Here is a 16,578-nt window from a genome sequence, read left to right as displayed (position 1 = left end):
ATTAGTCGCCTACTATACAGGTTGACCCACACTTACCTATAGTTTTGACTATGACATGCATGCACAGTAGCATCATTTAGATGAGCTTATACAGTGTCACATTTATTTCCATCATTTTTTGGACACATAACATTAATGAACCTAGACCTGACCAAATGAACCAACCATAGATGATAACACTGCCCACACAGGCTGGTACTGTAGGCACTAGGCATGATGGGTAATCACTCCATCACTCTGGAACAGGATCAGTCTGGGCTCATCAGACCACCATCTGACCTCTTACTGTTGAAACACAGTTCAGTTTTTATTCTCTGTACAAACTGATGGTTATTTAAGAAATAAGAAGCTTCTCATTGCATTAGTTAAAGGTTAAAGAACTTGTTACCAGTTGAAATATATTACTCACTGCAGGAATTATCCAGTGGAAGGATCTGAACTTTGCTTACTTACATCTGGGTGGGAACTTCTTTCTTTCTTTCTTTCTTTCTTTCTTTCTTTCTTTCTTTCTCTCTTTCTTTCTCTCTTTCTTTCTTTCTTTCTTTCTTTCTTTCTTTCTCTCTGACTTTCTTTCTTTCTTTTTGCCTGGCATACAGGGTGGGGAAGCAAAATTTACAATATTTTGAGGCAGGGATTGAAAGACAGTGTATGACCAATTAGTTTATTGAAAGTCATGAGAATTTATTTGCCACAAGAAAATTTACATAATAGAAAATGTTTTTATTCTATGTGTCCTCCTTCTTTCTCAATAACTGCCTTCACACGCTTCCTGAAACTTGCGCAAGTGTTCCTCAAATATTCGGGTGACAACTTCTCCCATTCTTCTTTAATAGTATCTTCCAGACTTTCTCGTAATAGTTTTGCTCATAGTCATTCTCTTCTTTACATTATAAACAGTCTTTATGGACACTCCAACTATTTTTGAAATCTCCTTTGGTGTGACGAGTGCATTCAGCAAATCACACACTCTTTGACATTTGCTTTCCTGATTACTCATATGGGCAAGTTTCTGAAAAGGTATGGATAATAGTGTTAGGTATGATTATGACATCAATATATGTTTGGTTTCAAAACAATTGACGTAGTGCCTGCTGAGAAAAAACAACTAAATGTTCATTGTAAAATTTGCTTCCTCACCCTGTATATTTTTCTGCTGTTTGCTTTTATTTTGCAAAAGTTTAAAGTAAGTAAAAAAAAAAAAAAGACTTCTTTTGAGTATCAGATTTGAGACACTGATATAGCAGAAGCTTCAGAGATTTTCATTCAGTATTTTTTTATTTTTATATGTTGAAGTGGGTCATTTTGCTGTCTTGTATTGTCATCTGTCATGATATTTGAATTCACAACATATATATAGTTTCCATTTCAGAAGTAAAAACAACTGCATAGTTTTCAGGCAAAATGCTCATAAACTAGTCAACTCCCCTGTTTTTAAAGACAAAATCGCTCAAGTAAATAAAAATTATTAACAAGTCCCATGTTTAGATTTTGTGGAGGCTTATATGTCCTCTGACAGGTCAAATTTGACTTAGTGCTTTTGTTTTGGTTTTTTTTGTTGTTGTTTTTACATATTATAGTTCACGGGTCATATTAATACCAATATCTAAGAACTGAAGTTAATGCGTCATTCCTGTATTTAACTGTAATTTCCCATCATGCAGCGTGGTACTGTGCTTCCTGTCAGCCGTCATGGGCAATGCAATGTGATAGGCTGTTGTACTCCAAAATTGCTAATATCTCCCAAAATATTGATCCTATAAACTTGCCGAGATATTTAATGGAGAGATGGGACTATTCCTCAACTGTAGGTACCAAATTGGCCTGGTAAAAACATCTCAGTTTCTCAGAACTGTGCAGACACACACACGCACACACACACACACACACACACAGATGCTCTGAAACCTTCCAGTGTTATGATATAGATTATTATTGATTTACAATAAGACACTGGCAACAGAGAAACTGAAATAAATATGTTCATTAATGATGTCCTGCAGTGACCCTTTGCATAGTAATATTCCTTTGTGTATTAAATCTACCATCCACAAAATAATGTCAGTTAAACAATAACAGGGTAATCTGAATGGACTTGAAATGACAGCAGAACATTTGAGACTAGTAGCCTAGATTTATGTATTTTCAGTGTGTACTTATGTTTTTATGTGGAGAATTAGGAGGAAATCTAGGTCCCGTTATAAGCGCTCTAATGGCCGGAAAACCTAGAAACATTTTGTTCAAAGTGGAAACAGTGTAAAGGTGGTGTTGAACGTCTGAGTGCACGTGCCAGACAGAGGATCAGAGCCGCTGACCTCTCACCTCCATCAGAGCTTCAGCTGGAGTCTAAAACAGGAAGACTTTCACAGAAAACAAACTGTTTAACCCCCGCCTGCCTACAGTGCTCACCCATAATCCACTGCTACTCTGAGTGTGACGTTAAGCCTCAGTGATAATCCTCCTCAGCAGAATCAGTGTCACACATGAGGCTGATATGTGCACATACATCTGTCTGCTTGTCCTGTGTGTGTACATACATACGTGTGTTTCACATGTGATGTAACTAGTTGTGGCTCCGCGGGCCGCTGATGATATTACATACATGTCAATAAAAACACGGAGGCTTTGTCTCATGACATTAAACCCTCGTCTCAATGTCGAATATTAAACAAAGATACACAGACCTTTAAAAACACATAAGTACTGCATTGACTGTTTATTTAAAATCCACATTATCAAAATAAGACAAAAAAGAACACTGATAAAACATGCAGCTTGTTTAAGACATTATTGCTATTATGTTTCCATTTTTACCTTTTATACTTTTTTTTTTTTTAAATTAAGCTTTTTCCAAATTTTTTTTTTCCTGGTAAAATGAATGCAATATTCCCTCAAACTCAGTCCACTTTGAGATTCAAGTGGGATATTTATGCTCTTATTAGGATTTTTGGAAGTTTATAATGGATCTCTGTGGGACAAGGTTGGAGTGACATCAACACTGGAGTCTGTAGAAGTTCTCATTTGTCCAGGTCGTCTTTCATCCTTTGTAGTTTTTCCAAAGTTCAACTGGACGGGACTTGTTCTTCAAAACGTTTCGTCTCTCATCCAAGAGTCTTCACCAGTTCTGATTAAGTCTCCTGTTTCTGATACTGATTGTCACTGATGATGCTACTGACTTAAATAATACTGCCGACTAAAATAGAACAAATATAGAGTTGCACTAAAAATAAGCATTCTTGAAATAGCATTGAATTTTACCTGTACTTCCTTAAATCATACCCTGAACTAAAGGAATATGAGCAATCCTTGACACATGTCTTCACTTTATGACAAATTGTTTTTTAGTGTTCATGATTTCCATAAAAATACCCAAGTATGACTTAATGAACATTGTATGAGTGTATGTGTTTGTCCAAAGTGGTCGTATTTAACGTGACCTCTCTTTGCATGTCTTTAACCCTTTTAGTTCAGACAATGTAAGATTTATTGCATTCATTTTCTGATGTTTCATTCAACACAAGTCAGGCATTTCTAACGTTGTGCTGTTTCTTGTCATGGGGTCAGGGGTCACATTGTATAATAACTGTAAGCTTTAGAACCCATTTACTTCAGTTTTTATGCATGCTGTACAACACACTACAAATATCATCAGTTTTATCATCATCATCCCCGCTGCACCTCATGTAGAAGAAAAATTACACTATTTAATACTATATATATTTATTTTGTCGTCTCTTAAACAGCCTCGGTATTTCTTAACTTTGAAATGTTGAATAAAGACATGCAAAAAATAAAAAATGTTGCAGATTACCATAAACCATGGTGAAACTTGACAAACCAGCAGGAAGTCAGGGGTCACTTGTGGTCTGTTGTTATGTAAGGATTCCACTGACTGTCTGAATATTGATAATTGAGTATTGACAGATGATGCAGAGTCACATTATACTTATTACAGCCAATCAGAGTCACACACAGGAGATCCATTCATACCTATGTGTAGCTGCTGTCCTGTTGGCTCTGTCAAGGTGTGTGTGTGTGTGTGTGTGTGTGTGTGTGTGTAGGCGTGGCTTCTCTCCCAGGAAGTGTCCCTGTTTAGAGCTGTTTAATAATGGATGCTGTTTCCATGGAGATTAATGAGCTGAGGTTAACCTGCAGAAACCACCGAGCTGTTGCCGTTGCTGCTGCTGCTAAAGGAAGAAACACCTGCTATGTGAGATTCAGCCTATTAATATCAGCCAATAACTGATCAAAAAAGCCCTAATACTTTGGGGACACAGCTTGAGTTGATCTGCTCAGGCTGTTTATTTCAGTAGAAGTAGACATGGAAAATGTTAAATGATAAAATGATTAAAAACACCTATTTAATGCCAGTGATAAGAGAATAAGTGAGTAAATAGTTATACATATGAAACAAAAAGTGAAGCATTATGCTAAAAACATGAATTTGATTAGAGCAACAAAGAATTTTTATATTTACTCACAGCTCATAAGGCCTGGGACGTACTAAAAAAAGACATGTTGACTTCCTCACGCCTGAATCAGAACTGAAGATGAAAACATGGCTTGCATAAAACAATCCACATTCAGGGTTTTTTTTGTGGTTTATGAGTGGCTTTTGTGTTGTGGACAGAGTCTCAGATTGGGGGTCCTGTCAAAGATAATGCAATATTTGACAAACAGCTACACTACAGCTAAACTATACTGTTACCCATAAAGTTAGAATAATTTTGTTTTCAGACATGCCTCTTTTTATTCCTGTTTATACATATCAGTAATCACCTCTGACCAGACGTGATGATTACATACTAAGTTCCAGTTACACTTTATGTAACAAGAATAAATCTTACTGTCACATTCATTTCATGAGAAGAGGTAAAAGTATTTTATTCCAACTTTAAGGGCAACAGTGCATTATTATTGCAAGGTGTAGGGGAAATGTTATACTCAAATGAAAATCTCAAACATCTTGTTATTTCTTTTGTGTCATTTTCTCAAAAAGAAAAAATAGTAATATATTAATTTATAAATAAACCTAGATTAATCAACAATTTCAGTGTAATAAGTCAGTAAATCTGAAAATGAACATCAAACTAATCAAAAATCCAGATGATTTTAGATGCAATTTTTGTTTTTTAACTGTTATTTTCCTTTAAAGTAATTTTATCTGAAATGACATGTATTTAAATAACAGTATTGTCAACAAAGAATTTTTTTACTGACACTATGAACAACTACATGGCCATATTCACTTATCAGTTCTTTTTCTCTGTGTGTTCAGTTATTATTATTATTATTATTATATAACTGGGACTGTTTTTAGTCACTTACACTGTTTCTAATATAATCACTTTACACTGTTCCAGTTCATATTTTGGGTCGTTGTTTTGCTTTTCTCTGAGCACTGATTCCAGCCCTCATATTTTGCCTCTATGTGATGTTAACATTTAAGTCAGAATCACTAGTCAGAATTATTTTGAAGAATTCTCGCCCATGGAGCTTAATTTAGAAGAAAAACACTGACACAGAGTCAGTTCTGCCGCCGTCAGTCTGTACAGCTGATGTGACATGTGTTGGGACGAGGCCTCACCCACCTTCTGTTACCGCCACACACAGACAGCTGACCCCCCACCCCCCACCCACCCCCATCTGGTCACCAACCAGCTGTTACTGAACTGGTTTCACTGGTCCTGATTTACAGACTGTTGCAGGATTTTTGAGGCCTCTTCTACTTTTACTGAAAAAGCAGGAGCCCTAATGCCAAGGGTCTGTGAAACTACTACTCCTATCGTGCAAATATCCAACAAAAAGCTTCACATTGCAAGCTGAAGCTAGAGATTTCTGAAGCTACAGGTTCATTTCTATCCATTGTTGAATTTGAATGAATGAATCAAATATTTGTCTTTGAACATGTAGAATAATACAAATAAATACATAAATTTAGGTCATTTCTGTAAAGTGTTCAAAATGGAGCAGGTTGAAGCAAAAGGTTATCCATCTAAACCCCAAATTCAACTCATTAACAACACACAAATTATATGAATTTATATTAATACAAAATATATATATGTTTATACCAGTCAATATCCTGAGACCCAGCAATGCATTTTTATCCTCTGGAGGGGACAATAGTTTCACAGCTTTACTTAAAAACAAACAAAAATAATAAAACAAAATGAGGATATAATAATGATCATATATAATTCTACATCATAATCCATTACATATGTGCTTAATATAAACCCATATAAATACAATATACAATCTGTTATCATTTCTAATTATACATGACCCTCTTTATAATTTATACTATATATGACTCTCTGTATATAATCTCAATTATGTTTTTATACAACCTGAAAACTATATTATTTTATATTAATTTAATATATAAAATATATCATATATACATATATTCCACTACATATTAACTTAGACATCTATACTACATTCTATCCTGTCTTAATGTGCTGCCCATATATTCACCAGTGTCATTAGAGTTAACAGCCACCCTCTTCCATAAACCTCTTTTTGTGCATTTTTTAAAAGTGATTAATGTTTTTACCGTCTTTCAACTCCTCCAAACCAGTCCACAAATTCACCCCACATATTGCGTTGCCTTGTACATTATTTGTGCAGTCTTGAATTCGACCAGATCCATACATTTCACTTTCTTTTCCTTTAATAATAGTGGATTTGTGTGATCTTGATATTCCACGTTGTTAACTAACAGTACTGCTCCCTTTTGCCATGTGCATAATGGATGTAGTGTTTTTGTACGTGTGTATGTGTGTGCATATGGTAATACCAGAGAACAATACAGTAGAGTGTGCAGTGATTTGTGGTCCAGAATTTAAGGACAACATAGATTGTGGTGAAAGAGGCATGTGGTACACCTTATATTTACATATGAGTGTTTTTTATTTTGTGTGTTAAATAATTTTTTCTCCTGTCATTGTGGTTTCTGCCCAATATGATGTACTATATATGTTGAGTTGTTTTTATGTTGTGAGTCTGTAGAGCTGCTATCTTTGGTAAAACCAGATTTTGTATCTCAGTGGGATGTCCTGGATAAATAAATGTAAAATAAGAAGATAAAACTAATTTAGCCAAAGCAGAGTATGTAAATCATCTGTATGTTGTTTCAGGGCAGCTGCTTTACTATGTAAACCAGAAGCCTTATTACACTGTATTTGACTATTATCAGAAGAATCCTGTCTGGTCTCTGGTGTTGACATGACAAAGTCTCATGTCTGTGATTTGGATGCATTTAGCCTAAAACATCTTGAAACTGAAGACACTGTTGAATCTTAAATAATTATTTGTTAATATATATACATGCAGCCTCTGCCTTTAACCCATAGCTGAACATACAGGAACACACCACACACTGCAGACTGTGATCAGTGGGCTGCCATGTCGTATTGAACCAGCAACCTTTCTGTCACAAGCTGCTTCTCCATCCGTCTTGGCCACGACTTTCTAGAAGGATGATAAAGCTACTGACAGATGCTGGAGCCTCTGAGTATTGAATTAAATATACTTTTTCATAACAAACATTAAGACTGCACAATATATTGAAAAAATATCGTTATTACAATAACGGAGTGTGCCATATTCATATCGCAAAGACTTGCAATCTTTTTTTTTTTCTCATTAACTTTCTGTTTTACATGCCATGGGGTACCAGAGTGGTTTTCTCTATCGCTCTAACATACTAGTTTTTCTGGAAAAAAGACTGAAGTAATGCTACTGCTGCTGGTTGAATACAAGTTCACATGTTATTAATGTTGAAAAGATGTGAATATTTTCAGAACACAACTTTGGGCAAGGCCTGATCAACAATTATATTAAAAGATTTTATTTTTATATGCAGTATTTACCAAACCAGGCAAGCAATGGAATAGTGTTTTGTTAAAGCTCTTACATGGCGTTACTCTGGCACTTTTGTTATTATGAAATACATCCATGTCATTTACACATTGTTATATGTAAATAAAATGACAAAATATTTGACTATGTTTGTGTCTGAATGTCTATGGGTGCAACATCACCAGGTTCTTGGACAGAATTGTGTAATTGATTGCAGTAGGACAGCATTTTGTCTTAAATTATAAATAATTGAGTCAGCATACAAACAATTGGCTCATTTTAACATTGTGAAGGAACATTTTTCTTAGTAGATGAAATTGGTATTTCTTTAGGTGCATGGGAAATATTGCAAGATTATCATTATCGCAATACTGTACACCCATATCACATATTGCAAGATTTGCCAGTATCGTGCAGCCCTAACAGACATTTCATTGGTAGTTGTGGTAAAGAAGTTACACTGACAAGACCATCAGGGGGTTCAGCTACAAATGCTATAGTTAATTTTGTGGCTGGAGTTTTCAGTCAGTTTGTTAGGTTTCCAGAGCTGACAGAGAACCGGGATCAAAACTAGAACAAGTGTTCAGACAATGCAAACCTCCGCCAAGCACCCTGAACGGTGTCCATATGTGGATCGACTATTTTTTTTTTAAATTAAACAGTTTCAAGGTTGTTCCATACAGCAGAAGAAGTTGAAACTTGGTACCAGTCATGTGTATGTCAAATTATATTAAATTCCGATCAATATTTGTTGAGTTATAATGAAAAATGTGTCGTAAATGGGATTTTCCATGTTAAATTGAAATGTCCACAGAGTCCACATTCCACAGTGGATGTGGATGATTTTGTGCCAGATACAAGATATTGTTATAAGCTATATGTGTATCAAATTGGAGGCTAATCTGAGTTGTTTTGAATTTTTTATGAATTTTCGAAAATTGCTCAATGTGAGAGGAAAATTTGAGATTTTGTGACCTTGCTGTGACCTTGAACTTTGACCTACTTGGCCCAAAATTTAATGGGTTTGTCCCAGGGCCTAGGCCTATCTGTGGGTAAAATTTGGTAAAGATGGTTGTAATAGTTTTCCTGTAAAATTTCTAACAAACACAAACAAACACACAAAGCAAAGTGATCACAATACCTCCTGGTGGAGGTAAAGATGTTTCTGACATAAGCCATGTAACATGTTCTTACATCCATCTTTATTCACTGTACAGATTATGGTATAAAGACTATAAAAAGGTCAACCCTACCCTGACAAACTCAAATGTAAAACAGTGTTTGAGGAGCAGTGGTCTCTGGTGTGGTTTTAAGTAGCAGTGAATCTAAAGTCACGTGGTGTGCTGACCTGTGACCTCTGACTTTTGTGTCTCTGCAGGTGAAGGAGCTGGGTCGGGCAGACGAGGTGTTGGACCTGACGGACTATGAACGATGTGAAGAAATCAGGAAGAACAAGAGCCGAAGCAAGAAGAACCACAGCAAGTTCAGACTACAGCGCTGCAGCTCACCAGGAAACACGGTACGTTATTACAACTGTTAAATGATATTATCTAAACACTAACTGAACCATATTGTTTATAAACCATATTATTTTCCCAAAAGTGAATAATTCCACTTGATGTCATTCATCTGCTTGAGTTCTGCTAATCCTGATAGTTTGTAAAATGTCCAGTTCAGCATCTGCTCATACTTCATGACAGGTAGAATCACTTTGTTCAGGTTAAAGTTCTGTTGTGATTAAATCTGACATATTATGACAGAATAAAAGTACATTTATCAGCAGAACTTGGCACTGAATTAACTGGCCTTGAAGGAAATAAATATGTCCAAAAATAAACTTAGCAATTTAGGTATTTTATTACTTTGACTTAGATGTTCAGCTCAAACTTTTCCTGTTTTTAATAAAGTATAAATTAACCTCAAACATGCATCATTTGTTTTTTTGGAATAGAAGCAGGCATGACATCAGTTTGCATTACTCAGGTAGTAGCTTTTTCCTGCTCCAAAGTATCATTATTTTATTGTTCTTTTACAATTCCACTGTTCCACTTGCACTTCGTGGTTCATGCAACTGTATTTAACGTCCATGTAAACAGTTGAGTTGAATCTCTGATACAGATTTCAGTCGTGTTGAACTAATCCATGGAACCACAGCGACTGATAAAAGCCTTTAAAACCTGAGACTCAGCTGCCATGAAAGTGACTGAGCAGAGTGAATAGAACTGACTCAGGATCAGCGAACACAGGTGCGGCTTCTGCTGAACAACACTTTCCTCGACAGCCTTCCCACAGATACCCAGAATGCCTTGGGGAGGGGATAGGGTGTCCTACTGACTGTTGTTAGCATCTATTCTTCGCTTGCATTCGACTCCACCATCTGCTGATCCATCTCCCACTGAGACTCACTAAACTGTGTGTGTGTTCTGCTCTGTGATTGGTTTGTTCACTCAGTGTTGTCTATGATTGACAACATTTGGTCCCGCCCACATGAAGGTTTAGATTTCAGAAAAGTGAAAATACACACACCAGCTACAGCAGATTATACCGTTGGACAGATTTCATCAGCTTTTTGTTATTGTTTTTACCCTAAATCATTTCACAACAGCTTTTTTAAAGAATAATGGTGCACGTTGCAGCATTTTTAGTTAATTATTATTCATTTAGTTAAATGAAAACTGTAAAATTAGTCATAAAATTAGTTTCAGTATCAAACTACCTTTTTTTAGAATGTCAGTAATATGACCAAATAGACTAACTAACAGATTAGAAATTCTAACAGAAATATGCTTTATTGGTAGATAGTGTTACGGCTGGCTTGTAAGTCGAACATAATGACGGACACAAGACCACAATTAACAATAAAACTAAGGTTTATTGAAATAATAGGAAAGTAAATCAAACCAAAATGAAAGTCAGGTTGATGCAAGTGCCCAAGTGTGCTTCTGAGGCAGGTGGTTTACGGAACTGGATCAGAGAGAGTGGGGATGACAACAACAAAGGGGTCTGCTTATATAGGCCCCTGCCATCGATAAGGCACAGGTGGACCAGCAGGAGCCCAACAGGAGGCAAACAGGAAGCTTTCCAAAATAAATCAGGATGTAACACCCCCCCTCCCCCTCCATTAAAAATGGCATCCAAGGGGTGGTATCACACAGGAACCAGTGATAGGGCATCAGAAACAACATCTACAAATCAAACATGACCAAATGACCACAAATACACTGAACAGGAGCAGCTCTCACCTGCAACTGGCCAACAAAATAATCCACAAGACTACCACACAAAACAGGAAACAATAGCCACAAAGACAGAAATCCACAAAGTGCAGCAAACAGATCCACAAGCATTCAAACGGAGTCCACCACAAAACCTTGACTACTACACAGTGGAGTCTACCCAGTAGAACTACACACACACTGACCCAAAACAAGTGAAACTGAGCTAATACACAGGCCAACAGTCGACCTCACACAAAGTTCTACCCAGTGGAACTACACACAAGAGCCCAAAATTAACAAAAGGAGCTAATGCTGAGGCTAACAGTCAACTTCACACAAAGTACCAGAGCTCACAGTTGGACTGCAGCAACAAATTTGAATGCACCACACAAATCAACCCATGAACATGCCCAGGCCCCTCTCTGTCTGGTAGTTTATATACTACCGTACTTTACCTAAATATGTTCAGTGGTTCATGCCAGGGGCCACCCTAGGATTCGAACACAAAAACAACAAAGTGGTGCTGGTCTGTCCGGCACCACAGCTAACTGAACTGGGCGAGTTCAAAAATCACCACACATGGAACCACACATAACCTCACAAACTAAAACTAGATTTTGGGATGGGCCTCCATTATTATGTTAGGGCTGGCTCATGAGTCAAACATAATGATGGACACAAGACCACAATTAACAAATAAAGTAAAGTTTACTGAAATAACAGAAAACTAAATCAAACCAAAATGAAAGTCAGGTTGATGTAAGTGCCCAAGTGTGCTTCTGAGGCAGGACGTCTATAGAGCTGGATCAGAGAGAGAGGGGATGCTTATATAGGCCCTGCCCTCGAGAAGGCACAGGTGGACCAGCAGGAACCCAACAGGAAGCAAACAGGAAGCTTTCCAAAATAAATCAGGATGTAACAATAGACAAGTACAAATGACAGGTTTGGAGTATATTTTTTGATTTTATTTAAGTTTTACAAGTGCATGAGTAGCTGTAGTTGAGTTTTTTCTAGATGCATTGACTAGTTTTAGTTGAGTTTCTCTTAAAAAATTTAGTTTTAATTTGAGTTTTTCAGGCTTTATAAGGTAAGCCATGATTTACAGAGGGGTAATTTCATTTCTATTTTCAGTTTTAGTCAGAGTTTTTATTAACTGTGATTGGTTTAAACATGTTGATCACCATTTTAAAGGCCAAAAATTCAAAGATATTCACTTAGTGTCACAGAAAAAGAAAGAAAACCAGGAAGTATTCACACTGCAATCCCAAACCTTTTAGTAAATTATGTGTGGTTGAATATTAATTTAAATGAGTAATTAATTATTAAAATAATTGTTGTTCAATTATTTAAGATTGAGGTTTTACTCCACTAAAGGAACAATCTAATTATGTAGATTCTATATAATAAAGTACACAGGACGTGGATTGAATAACAGTTGCAGACTTTGTTTGATTTTCAGTGAAATGATAATGAATGTCTGCATCTTGGTACTTTGTCAACTAGAAACTGTGAAATGTGTTTAGTGATCTAAGAGGGTGGATGTGGACAATGAAACTCACAATGTTATATTTCCATAGACTTTAAGCAGCTGAGTGACTTTAGAGCAAATGAGGAAGTTTAATACACTGCACTGTTTAACTCACATGAAGTCACTATGGATGAAGATTTTGTTCAACATCATCATTTCTGTGTCTGAACTAATTTCATACAAATTTCACATATTTTCTTTTTGCCGCTAAATCTCTCTTTTCTGTATTTTTATCTTGTTCTTCACTCATTATCAGCTTATGTTTGAGTTCAGTTGTTTGTTGTTGACATTGATTGCCAATGTGATCTGACTATTAACCCTTTATCAGGCAAGTGACTATTTTTGGTAATTTCCTCAAACATTAAATATGGAGCCAATCCTGTGCCTGTGTTTTTTATAACACTATACAGTGATTCAGAGAAATTTTATAGACATTTTGAAACTGTAAATATTGCATATGAGGGATTTTTGTCAGCTTATGACCTTATAACAGTTTTTTTGTAGCAAGTGCTTACTTTTTAGCAAGTGCTGCTCAGATGTTTTATGGCAAGAGAAGATAGACGATGATGTCCAATAACACACTATGGTTGAAATTTTAATGCCATATAAAGGGTTAAACATATTCACATTATAATGAAGATACTCAAACTTCATATTGTGCACTTTTGGTTTATTTTATACCCATGTTCTCCAAGAAAACTGTCACAATCTTGAAATTTGCATTGACAATTACTACACAAATAATTGTGATAACAATAACAATATCATTGTCTTTTCTGTTAACTTTATTTTACCCCACATGATTCTAATAAGAGTTTAATTATACACCTTATGAGGAAGAGACACTTCTTGTAACTGAATCTTGAAATATGTGACATTAATTATATTTCTGTTCTTAGGATTCCTACATATTTTCAGAGAACATTTTCCACAAAGCGCATTCAGAAGAGAGTAAAGTTAAAGCAACATTGTAAAAGTAATGCTAATCTGCAGAAACAGAGTCAAACAAACTCAAATGTCAGAGAAACTGAACTTACAACTGACTTAAAACTGAGCTGTAACAAAAAAAAAAAAAATCCTCACTCAGTAATATGTCAAACTGCTCAAACTTACAACACTCCATGATTTTTCCAAAACTTTACAATGTTTCACTTAATTTTTCCCTTTTCCAGGCCTCAAAAATGAAACTTGAGTCCATGATTTTTCCTGTTTTTTCATGACTGTTGGAGTCTTGTGTTTGATTTTTGTTAAAGCTACAGGAGATGAAAAAAACATAAGAATTTGAGATTACACACTGTCTTTCTGCAGCTTCTCCTCTCAATCCAAATCAGAAGAATAGATACAAAGACAGATGAACCTCCACATCACTTTTCCAGTTGTCCATGGATGAGAGTCTGTAATTACATCTGTCAGTATTTTACCATTCTGAAAACCCTTTGTGATCATAAGTGGGTAAAATTAATTGTGGTTTCTTCTCAATACACTAAAAGGGAATTATGTATTTTTTGCCCAATGACACTAAAACTACCAAACACTGCAACATTAATATGTCAGATATGATATGAGTTAAACAAACTTAAATATTTAATAAAGTACAAAATCTAATAAACTTTGCAGTGCAAGTTCTACATTAAACTTGTAGCAGAAGAAGAATAAAATGCAATGCTGTGGTGTCATTAAAGAGTACAAACTTGAAATGGAAATAATGATGAAATATTGTTAATTAAACTGTTATATCTGTTACTTTCACCAACTGCTTTTATACGTATGAATTGAATATGTCAAGTAATCACAATGATGAATTGGAGTTAATGGAATAACGGTGATAGGACCAGAACAAAGAAAACATATTTATTGTATGTTGTAGGTTCCCAACTTGATCTTCCTGGCTGTGAGTCCGGAGGAAAAAGAATCCTGGATCAATGCCCTAAATGCTGCCATCACCAGAGCCAAGAACCGGATCTTAGACGAGGTATGTCCATCACCGGAGGTTCATAGGAGTCAGTTCCATGCTGGAAAAAACTGCGTAAAATGAAGCAAAACCACTTTAATGAATCATGTTATTACTTTTAACTTCCTTCATATCAGTCATGAACCACTTTTTTCTCTCTTCAAGGTTTTTTTAAATTCATTTTAAAGCACAAATGTAGGATTTTACAGTACAAATATTCATATGGAAGTCAAAGAACACAAACTCCCACCACCCTCCCCCACACCCATCCATTCCCCATCCCTTGACAAAACAGGCATGCAAATACATCCCAGGCACCCAAATCATAAACAAAACATATAAGACATTTACAGTAAAGGAGTACAAAAAAAAAGAATAATAAAAATCTAAAAAGAATAAATACAGACACATAAAACAAAACAAAAAAGAACAGTGAGCAGATCATTGGTGGTTGATTACATAACAGTTATAGTTATGGTGTGTTTGTGATAACCTCCTAAGTACTTGTTTTATTATCACCGCTATATTTCTCCTTTATCACACTGCTCTGATGACTCTTCACTGTTGCCTCATGTTCTTATTTTCTCATGGTTTCAGCTCCTGCAAACCCATGTATAGTGTTTCATTTGTTAATTTATCTGTTGATGTTAACACCTCCACAAACCATCTGAGAACTGACATTTCAGTTTTATTGGGCAGGATGTGCAGCTTTATACAGTCTGATCAGGACGTTGTTTATGTTCATTTACACGTCACACCGACTCATGTTTGTGAAAGTGAAAACAGGAGTATGTAAACACTCCTTCCTGCTTCAGTAGACTCCCCTTTTAATTCAAATAGACAACACAGGCGGTTATAGTTTCTTTTACAAAGAGTCAACACATTTTATCTTGTGTGTTGTGGTGTTTGTCTGTGAGCAGCAGCTGGTTAACATTCCCTCCACTAAATTTTCCACCTGCCAATATTCTGATCAATACTGTGATCGATACTTTCTGCTCCAGGCTGAAACAAAGCCTTTCATGAACCGAAGCTCCATTCGTGTTGTATCGATGTTTTGCTGTTTTCCAAACTCAGAGTCAGTGGGTCCTGGGAAACTGGTAAAATATCTGGAGGGAACTTCTCCCGGGTTAAATACTGGAAATGTTTACGTCAGTTTCCCATGTATGAATATAATCATGAATGTCCTTCAGATAATTGGACTTTTCTCTTTTGATAGATTTTAGGATTATGTTTATGTCTGCACACTAAGTTCTCATAATTTCAGTAATACTTGTAGTAGTAATTTCTGAGGTATTTTTTCATTATCATAAGGTTAGTTTTTTATAATTATAAGGTACAAATCTCATACTATGAGGTTTTTTATGAAAACTATGAGATCAGGATTTTGTAATTAATATACCTCATAATTATGCGTTAAGAGTTTGTAAATCTTCATCCCAGAAAATATGTTGTTATGATAATGGATATCCTTAAGTATGAAGCTTTTTATTACAGCTAGCTTTTATCTTATCTACAATAACAATTCTAAGTTTTTGATTTGCACTGTGAATATAATGCACTTCTACATTCTGTAACAACTACCTAAACTAATGATTTTATCTAATAATTGCATAAAATATTTTAGGTCAAGTTAGTGATGTCCTCAGAGTTGAGGTTGTGTTTATGAACACAAGTTACAATCTGTTTTGTTTTGACTTGAGTTTGATTCAGAGTGAAAATGGAGTTCCACAGGTATTGATCCTCGGTCCATTATTGGTTATATTACAAAGGTCATTTTACATGTTTTATTTCTTTGTAAAAGTAAAGGGCTGATTTGAGATGTTTGTGTTGTTTCCAGGTGACGGTTGTAGATGCTCAGCTTTCTCATCTGACACGAGATCGAGTGAAGATTCCTCACAACCGACGGCTGCCAACCAGAGGTCACCTGCTAGCTGTGGTCAGTTGGCTCCTCCTCCTTTAACTTGTCAATTCCATAACAATTAGAAACATGTAAAACTAAGGCTACAAGTCATAAG

At 35.7% G+C, this 16,578-nt stretch overlaps 1 protein-coding gene across 3 annotated transcripts in view; it reads left to right on the top strand.

The window, feature by feature from the left end:
• LOC115435439 (pleckstrin homology domain-containing family O member 1-like) overlaps positions 1–16,578 on the top strand; it is a 32,737-nt gene that overhangs the window by 12,323 nt on the left and 3,836 nt on the right. For all 3 annotated transcript variants that reach the window (XR_003937696.1, XR_003937695.1, XM_030157855.1), the window contains exons 3-5: positions 9,245–9,385; positions 14,480–14,584; positions 16,401–16,499. Coding sequence is in view for 1 of the 3 variants with exons in the window: in XM_030157855.1 (XP_030013715.1) it covers positions 9,245–9,385; positions 14,480–14,584; positions 16,401–16,499 (345 nt within the window). In the remaining 2 variants the exon portion in view is untranslated. The remainder of the gene's footprint in view (positions 1–9,244; positions 9,386–14,479; positions 14,585–16,400; positions 16,500–16,578) is intronic.

This window comes from Sphaeramia orbicularis, chromosome 16 (assembly GCF_902148855.1).
Source record: "Sphaeramia orbicularis chromosome 16, fSphaOr1.1, whole genome shotgun sequence".
Lineage (NCBI taxonomy): Eukaryota > Metazoa > Chordata > Actinopteri > Kurtiformes > Apogonidae > Sphaeramia > Sphaeramia orbicularis.
Note: the sequence above shows the minus strand (reverse complement) of the source record. Positions and strands in the feature narration are given on the sequence as shown.